This window comes from Populus euphratica, unplaced genomic scaffold (assembly GCF_000495115.2).
Source record: "Populus euphratica unplaced genomic scaffold, PopEup_1.0 scaffold921.1, whole genome shotgun sequence".
Classification (NCBI taxonomy): domain Eukaryota; kingdom Viridiplantae; phylum Streptophyta; class Magnoliopsida; order Malpighiales; family Salicaceae; genus Populus; species Populus euphratica.
This window is the reverse complement of record NW_011500777.1, coordinates 81,027-90,167: the sequence shown is the minus strand read 5'-3', so window position 1 is coordinate 90,167 and position 9,141 is coordinate 81,027. Positions and strand designations below refer to the sequence as shown.

The following is a 9,141-nucleotide window of genomic DNA, read 5'->3' as shown; positions in this document are numbered from 1 at the left end:
ATAAACTTAATCAAATTTAATAATGATTTGTCCAAGACTCCAGCGCATGCATTCTATTTTGGTTACAAGTTTTTGGATATAAATTGTTATTTGATGGTGATGTGCATATTTTTTTTAGAAGGTTGAATATATGCAATTATTTTGTTTGTTTAAAATATTTTGTTTTTTAAATTCAAAATCTACCTTAAAATAAAAAAACTGTAACCACACTGTGAACTTGCACGGTGTTTTCCCACTCCATTTAGAAAGATCATAGATTTGTTGACATTCAGTTCTTCTGAAAGCAACTTTTCGAAGTAATTATTATCTTTTCGATCCAGATGAATAAGTAATTATTACCTTTTTGATCCAGATGAAATCTCAACTTCACTGAGAATATTCGTCCATCTTTGTACCTTCTCCTCGTTTTCCCTGAGATTTTCTTCATTCTTATCGAAGACAATTGTATAACTCTCTGTTTGATCATCCATCTTTGATTGTTCGACATCATAAGAAACTGGAAACACAGTGTCCGATCTCATCTCATCCATGTATCCGACAATCTTGACAAGTTCGTCAAAGCACCAAGGTAAAGAAGCACAATCTCTAGAAAATATAATAATTGACATCCCTGATTCTTCAATGGCCTCAAAGAGTCTTGATCTAATTGCCATTACTTTCTCTGGTTCCTTCTCGACTGGCATAATGAATCCATAGGTGAAAGCATCAGTAGCGTCTGCGACACTGGTGACAGGGAAGACATAGGCCATCCATTCATGGTACGACGAAGAAAAAGCTAAAGAATCTTTATATGAAGAAGCTGCTTCTTTGCTTGTGACAATAAAATGGGCAGATGTTTGTGGTTTCATATATAGAGAAGATAACAAACAGACACCACAATTCTTCACCTTCACTCCTTGCTCGTAAGAATGAAACGACAACTCAATGTTGCTAAAGGATTCTTGCCGCCATTCTTGAAGCTCTTTAAGGTAATCAAAAGATAGATAGAATAGCCAGATATGATCTGAAAAGAGACGGCCTTTAAAATTAATACACATCGGCGAAGGATAATTCTCTCTTCCATTGGCATTGAAATGACAAAAAAGAGAAGGACTTTCATCATTTGCATTGAATGCAACACACGCAACAAACCCCATGCTCCCACTAGGCACTTGCACACTAATTGAAGATCCCTTGCTTCGATGGTTAAACCAGCCTGGAATTTCATTTCCTGGAACAGCGATACCAAATCCAGGTCTTGGATTCCACAAACCCTGTACAATAAAGAACCAAAATGTTAGATAGATAGAGGGAGAGTGAGAAAGAAAAAGGTTGGGGTTTGATTAAGAGAAGACCTGAAGGTATCTTTGAAGCATGGTCCAGCCCATGCTGTCTTGGCCATTATGATTGTACAATTCCCAGCAGTTAAGACAAAGGAACTCTGATCTTTTGGAACTGCTTAAATTTATCGGATCTGGAATTGTTTTTAGATTTATACAACCATTCAAATTTACTGTTTGAACTTTAGATGGAACCTCAGGCAAAGATGCAAGCCTCGTGCAATCCTCCAAGACAAGCATTTCCAGTTCAGAAAGCTGATTTATGGCTTTAGGCAGGCTAACGAAGTTATTCTGGCTCAGATCTAAAGACCTCAATGAAGAGAAGTAGCCAATATCTTCAGGAAGTTCCCCTTCTCCTAGATTGCAAGCGCGTAAACCCAGTACTTCTAAAGAACACAGACTAGACAAAGAAGGCAGCACAGCTATTCCTTCGCATCCATCCAAAGATAACACTTTAAGATTCTTTAAAAGAAAAACGGATCCTGGCAATTGTCTTATTGAAGTTCCACTTACATCAAACTCCTCCAAACTTTCAACTTTTCCCAAATTCTCTGGTATATTTTTAAGTGCAGAACAGCAAGACAGATCAAGTTTTTTAAGGGATTTCAAGCAACCTATGCTACTCGGAATGCTTTCAAGGTTCTTGCAGTTGGTCATGCTCAATAGACCTAAGCCAATCAAAAGACGAATTGACGAAGATAGTTCAGCAATACCAGTCCCGTCCAAACGAAGCTTCATCAAACAGTTCATGTTTCCCACTATATCTGGAAACCTCTCAAGTTTTGAGCAGCCATCAAGAGTGAAAACTTTAAGTGATTCCATTTCAAGGTTGCTCGGGAGAATCCTAATACTTTGGCAATGCACAAGATTCACATGTTGAAGCTTTTTGTGACGTGCAAGTGATGGATGGACCTCAGACAAACTTGTACAACCTTCAAGAATTAGGTTCTCGAGATTCGGAATTCCAGTAAAATCTGGAGTCTTGATCAGGTTTAGTGAGTTGCTGAGATTGATGATTTTCAAATTAACTGCACTCTGCAATCGGGCAGGGGAGAAGAAATAAGGATGCTACTATCATAAATATATAGGAAAATTATAAAAAGAAATACAAAGGTCCTTAAATTAGGTGATCTCACCTTACACCCATACCATAATTGCTCAATGCTACTGTTAGCCATGTGAAGTTCAACTAGCTCATCCACCTGTAAACCAGCTGGCAATGATTTTGAAGGGTAAGAATGCCATTCAAGAAATCGTAGCTTATTGGAAAGATCTTCAGGTCCTTCAGAAAGTTGCACGCTGTCGATTTTGAGCAATCTTAGTTTGCTCATTTTAGAGAAGGCTTTCATGTTCCATTGTGCTTCTTTTATTCCAGGCATGTCCAGGAAAATGGCTTCTATTTTTTCTTTTCCCTGTCAACCAAAAAGGGGAATACAAGTGAAAAACAAATACAAAGTAGAGATGGAGCGTAAATTAAAATAAACTTCATGAAATCTAATGGATACTGTTCTCTATCAGCTACTCACTGTGCTGTCCATCAGTGCAAGGCAGACATCCTCGTATGTCCACAATCTACTGCGCCTTCCAGGCTCTTCAGGGGATTCACAACGAACAATTTCCTTACCCATTATCTGTAATAAATTATGCATCCAGACTTGATCCCGAGAAACACTTATAAGAGATTTCTCAATAAGAACTGGTATTCCAATACCTGCATGGAATCCACGGCTTTCAAGTATCCTTGTTATTCGATCAATTTTAAACCCCATCAGGAAACATGCAATGTCTAAAAATATTTTCTTATCTGATTCATGGAGACCATCAAAACTAATGCGAAGCACATCAATAATTTTTCCGTGAGGAATCTCATTCATTCTACTAATCGCACTTTTCCATTGATCGACAAGTCTTCCATTCAAAAACGAACCTATAACTTCAAGAGCCAGCGGAAGGCCATTAGCATAACCCACAACTTGCTTGGATAGATCCAAGAAATCTTCAACAGGTTGGTCTTTTTTGAAAGCTTTCTGGCTAAACAACATGAGAGCATCATCATCATTCAATTTTTCAGCCTCATAAATTTTAGTATCATCATTTCCGGTTAACACATTTGTATCTCTGCTTGTTATGATAATTCTGCTCCCTGGACCAAACCATCCAGGGTCCTCAGCCAAGAATTCTAGTTGTTCTTTGTCATCTACATCATCAAGGATAAGAAGAATCTTTTTAAGTCGTAACCTCCGCTTTATCATCTCAATCCCTCTAGAAGAATCACATACAGAAGCACGTTCCATTAAGATTTCAGAAAGAAGTTGTTCCTGCAAACGACGTTGTCCATCTTCCCTAGCAAAAACTTCTCTGACACTTGCTAAGAAGCAGCTGCCTTCAAATTGCCAACGAATCCTATCATATACTACCCTTGCAACAGTCGTCTTACCTATGCCACCCATTCCGCAAATCCCTATGAAGATTGTTTTGCCTACTTCTTCACCTATATAGCCATTTAATACCTCTACACGAGAATCTATTCCAACTAATTTTTTGCTAATTGTTGGCAGAGTGACGCTTAGTTTGTACGATATGTATTCAGCAATTATTTTAATTGATTCCGATTCATTCCTGCATAGGAGGGTGCAAAACATTAATCATGCAGGGTGCAGAAATCAAATCAGATAGTGATAATGGGAAGATAAACATTAGCATATTGTAGCTCGAAAATTTATGGCTGTTAGCCGGAAATTAATACACCAACCTTTGAGAAAGATAGGGCCCTGATAATAGATAGCTTCGAGAACAGAGAGGAAAAGGAAAGAATAAACTGAAAACGGTACTAGGATTGTATTGATGCTAAGAATGATCCGTGCAATAGCTATCTTATTGCCAATAGAATCACACAGTTACTACAGAAGCATGCATACAAGAACAAAAGCTAGGCAATAAAATATCCATTAAGTTTGGTTTTAACAGACCAAAAGGCAAAAGGAATTCTATCATATTTTTTGTCGACCACTAAGTTGTTTTTATAATTCTTTTTAACAAAAAAATCAATTATTTAGCATAATTAACTTTTAAAAAAACAACTTTAATTTTATTAATTTTTGGGTTCTTTCCCATATTAGCATAGCCCAAAGAAAATTTCCCAAACTAGCATATGCTTCTCACAACTCAAATTTTCACAACGCATTTCTTCGTCTTTCTTCTCTATTTAATCTTTCATTTGGTCTTTCAATTTTTATACAATTTAAATAGTAATTTCAATATTAACTCGTTTTTATTTAAGTTGGGCAAAAACATAACAATATTTTAGGCAAAAATTAACTCGTTTTTAGCGATTGCATTTGAAATAAATATTAACTTTAATTCACATATTTTTTGTGTGCAAAAGAATAGATGAAATGATCGTAATAATGGAACTAAAGTTAACTAAACATAAAAATTGAGGGACCTGCATGTGTGAAGTTGCGTAGGTGAGACCTATGCAATTGATGAAACCGTGCTAGTTTGAAAAGTTTTTTCCCGCCTATAGTATTTTGAGAAATAATTTTTTTCATGGGAAAAAATTCATGCAGCTTATAATCTGTCATACCTTAAAAACTGAACCATAATTGATAACCAATTAAAAATTCTAATGATAAGTTGCCACTTGTTAAAACTTCACTTTAATGGGTAGTTCTTTAACTAGATTTCTGGCCACGAGGGTTGGATTATTTTTTTCTAACCTTTAAAAAATATAATAATATTTGAAAGTAAAAAATTTAATACATGCTAGAAAAATATTTTTAAAATATTAAAATAATAATATATTAGATGATATAATTATTTAAAAATATAATCGTGACATCAACATACTAAATCGACTTGAAATAACTATAGTTAACTTGTAAAATTCATTATCAGAAACACAAATCCGTAAAAACTCCATAGAATCCATATCAAAATAAAATACAGTCTAATTTTAATCAACCAAATATTAAAAGCTAAATATAAAAAAAAAATTCAATAAATTTTTTTTTAAAAAAAATAGCAGCTAGATTTAACAAATAATGAAAAATAAAAAGACTTAAGATAAAAATTAATATATATATATATATCAATTTTAAAAACTTGTCAAAGTAAAAAAATATAATAAAAAAAATGAAGGATGAAATCCCTCAAAAACATTAAAAAATAATCTCATATAAATAGTAATTAAAAGAATAAGAATTAAATTTAATAAATTAAAAAATTTAAAAGTATAAAATTAAAAATAAATTTTAATTCTAAAAAATAATTCAAATTAAAAAATATCAATTGAAAAAATTAAAATAAATATGAAAAAAAGAAAAAAACAAATTGAAGGGCTACTATATTAGAAGGTCGGGTGCAGAATTCGAGGATAAAGACTAAAGAAAAGAAAAGAAAGTCATTTGGTGCCAAATCGGAAAGAATTACTCCAAACATGCCACTCAGAAAGATGGAAAATCCTTTTATTTTATTTTGAAAAGCTAAAACCAACATATTCAAAAACTTTGGTCACTTTTTTTATTTCTTATGATGAATTTGTTGTCATTTCTTCACAATTTTTAATTTTTTAAGCTAAATTTTTATTTCTTCATGCTAGATTTGTTTTTCAACATTTTTATACATTTGAATTTTCCTGTTTAATATTTTATCTTATTTTCAAAATATAAAGAAAAACCAAGAATAGAAAGAAGTTTTATATAAAGATTAGAAATGCTTGATCACATCAGTAAAAAAATTTTAAAAAAAACATTCATATGAAAAAAATACACATTTACCATCATGCTTGTTCATCAATGAAACAATACAGGGGGTAGATTTGAGAATAAGTAGATAGAGGATTTACCTATTCCGGACGTCCCAGCCAGATAGGTTGGCCACCGTAGAGAGACAATCTTTCCATTTCCGGACCTTCTCCAAGTTTTCCTTGAAATTTTGTTCATGCTCAACGAAGGCTTTCTCATATGTCCCTTTGCGCTCGGCTACCTCTGAGGGATCCACATCATAAAAAACTGGCAGAACAGTTTGCCCCATCTCTTTCATGCACTGAACAATCTTGACAAGTTCATCCAAGCACCATGGTGAAGAAGCGTAATCTCTTGAAAATATAATGACAGAAAACCTTGATTCTTCGATGGCCTTCCAGAGAGCAGGTTCTATGGTCTTTCCTCTCTCGAGCTCCCTATCATCCATGTACACATCGATGCGTCTCTGTGCCAGATTAGAATATAGATGACTAGTAAAGTTGTTCCGGGTGTCTTTGCCTCTAAAACTAAGGAACACGTCATGCATATATAGTGGAGGAGGATAAGATGAAGATGAGGTTATTCCTTGCACGCTCGTGGAAGCCATGAAAATCCCTAAAGCGATAAACTAGTACCGATCCCTTCTGGCCTCAACTAGCTCGCTTGGTTCAGCAATTGCTTTCCACGCGTGTAAGGCTTGCTCCTGTTGTCAAACATGAAACAGAAGGTAAGATCAAGAAATTTGGCAATTAAATCTACCAATTAGTAATTTCAAGCTGGAACATGTACAACTCTACTTAGAAATCAGAAAACACCAAATTTCTACGAGTATTTCACGAATCTAGACGAAACAAACCGTGTGGTAAGTGTTGGCTAAAGAGGCACAAGATCTAGCCAAGCCCAATGACGTCGAATTTTTTTCCGGTTCCTTGAGGTCAAGAACTCGTACTGGTAAGTTTACACTGTAAAGAAGATGGAGTTTCGGTGGAGAAAAAGAAAAAAGAGAAATGAAAAGGATATCGAACGCGCATTGGACAGCAGAGGCACCTTCCTGTCAAGAGCAGGGGTGGGGCCACGCACATCACAGTTGAAAAGTATTTTTTAATGAATTTTTAAACTAATAACTATAAAACTCTTATATTAAATATTATAAATTCCCATTGATTTTTTTTTTTTTAAAAAATAAACTTAGCCACCACCCTATTAACTGGAACTAATTAACGAAAAAAAAAATCATATTAAATTGAGTTTAGAATCTCCAACTTTAATATTTTTATCACAAACAGCCCAACTTTAATTCCTCCCGATCTCAAACGCCAATTCTTCTCCTATTACCAATATCTCATCTCAAACCTTTTCCTCAATTTTTAATTTTTTAAGCTAACTTTTTATTTGTTCATGCTAGATTTGTTTTTCAACTTTTTTATACATTTTAAATTTTCTGTTTAATATTTTATTTTATTTTCAAAATATAAAGAAAAACCTAAGAATAGAAAGAAGTTTTATATAAAGATTAGAAATGCTTGATCACATCAGTTCAAAATATCATAAAAAAATTTTAAAAAAAACATTCATATGAAAAAAATACACATTTTACTATCATGCTTGTTCATCAATGAAACAATACAGGGGGTAGATTTGAGAATAAGTAGATAGAGGATTTACCTATTCCGGACGTCCCAGCCAGATAGATTGGCCACCGTAGAGAGACAATCTTTCCATTTCCGGACCTTCTCCAAGTTTTCCTTGAAATTTTGTTCATGCTCACCGAAGGCTTCCTCATATTTCCGTTTCCGCTCGGTTACCTCTGAGGGATCCACATCATAAAAAACTGGCAGAACAGTTTGCCCCATCTCTTTCATGCACTGAACAATCTTGACAAGTTCATCCAAGCACCATGGTGAAGAAGCGTAATCTCTTGAAAATATAATGACAGAAAACCTTGATTCTTCGATGGCCTTCCAGAGAGCAGGTTCGATGGTCTTTCCTCTCTCGAGCTCCCTATCATCCATGTACACATCGATGCCTCTCTGTGCCAGATTAGAATATAGATGACTAGTAAAGTTGTTCCGGGTGTCTTTGCCTCTAAAACTAAGGAACACATCATGCATATATAGTGGAGGAGGATAAGATGAAGATGAGGTTATCCCTTGCACGCTGGTGGAAGCCATGAAAATCCCTAAAGCGATAAACTAGTACCGATCCCTTCTGGCCTCAACTAGCTCGCTTGGTTCAGCAATTGCTTTCCACGCGTGTAAGGCCTGCTCCTGTTGTCAAACATGAAACAGAAGGTAAGATCAAGAAATTTGGCAATTAAATCTACCAATTAGTAATTTCAAGCTGGAACATGTACAACTCTACTTAGAAATCAGAAAACACCAAATTTCTACGAGTATTTCACGAATCTAGACGAAACAAACCGTGTGGTAAGTGTTGGCTAAAGAGGCACAAGATCTAGCCAAGCCCAATGACGTCGAATTTTTTTCCGGTTCCTTGAGGTCAAGAACTCGTACTGGTAAGTTTACACTGTAAAGAAGATGGAGTTTCGGTGGAGAAAAAGCAAAAAGAGAAATGAAAAGGATATCGAACGCGCATTGGACAGCAGAGGCACCTTCCTGTCAAGAGCAGGGGTGGGGCCACGCACATCACAGTTGAAAAGTATTTTTTAATGAATTTTTAAACTAATAACTATAAAACTCTTATATTAAATATTATAAATTCCCATTGATTTTTTTTTTTTTAAAAAATAAACTTAGCCACCACCCTATTAACTGGAACTAATTAACGAAAAAAAAAATCATATTAAATTGAGTTTAGAATCTCCAACTTTAATATTTTTATCACAAACAGCCCAACTTTAATTCCTCCCGATCTCAAACGCCAATTCTTCTCCTATTACCAATATCTCATCTCAAACCTTTTCCTAAGAGCTAGGGTGCTTAAAAATAGAATAGTTGTTATTTCTTAAAAATATATTAAGATAATTTTATTATTATTATTTTTAAATAATTTTGATATCTAAATCAGAAAACACCAAATTTCTATGAAGCTAGACGAAACAAACCGTGTGGTAAGTG

At 34.5% G+C, this 9,141-nt stretch overlaps 1 protein-coding gene across 3 annotated transcripts; it reads right to left on the bottom strand.

Moving 5' to 3' along the window:
- Positions 1 to 191: 191 nt before the first annotated feature.
- On the bottom strand, positions 192 to 9,141 carry LOC105116345 (TMV resistance protein N-like). Of its 3 annotated transcripts, none has more exons than XM_011013663.1 (6): positions 6,921 to 7,130; positions 6,166 to 6,767; positions 2,846 to 3,938; positions 2,456 to 2,731; positions 1,335 to 2,354; positions 192 to 1,253 (listed from the first exon to the last, which is right to left on the bottom strand). In XM_011013663.1, exons 2-6 carry the CDS (start codon positions 6,669 to 6,671, stop codon positions 336 to 338), a joined length of 3,813 nt encoding a protein of 1,270 aa, XP_011011965.1. In that variant the 5' UTR covers positions 6,672 to 6,767; positions 6,921 to 7,130; the 3' UTR covers positions 192 to 335. The 3 variants fall into 3 exon arrangements, with proteins under 3 accessions (XP_011011965.1, XP_011011964.1, XP_011011963.1); XM_011013662.1 differs by lacking the exons at positions 6,166 to 6,767; positions 6,921 to 7,130 and adding exons at positions 7,730 to 8,331; positions 9,129 to 9,141 and having other exon boundaries at positions 197 to 1,253; XM_011013661.1 differs by lacking the exons at positions 6,166 to 6,767; positions 6,921 to 7,130 and adding exons at positions 7,730 to 8,331; positions 8,485 to 8,709 and having other exon boundaries at positions 197 to 1,253.

Coding starts and splice junctions, on each gene's coding strand:
- LOC105116345 (XM_011013662.1), bottom strand. CDS start 8,235: ATGGCTTCCACCAGCGTGCAAGGGATAACCTCATCTTCATCTTATCCT. Junction 2,355..2,455: donor AATTATGGTATGGGTGTAAG/GTGAGATCACCT, acceptor GCCCGATTGCAG/AGTGCAGTTAATTTGAAAAT. Junction 1,254..1,334: donor TGCTTCAAAGATACCTTCAG/GTCTTCTCTTAA, acceptor TTTATTGTACAG/GGTTTGTGGAATCCAAGACC.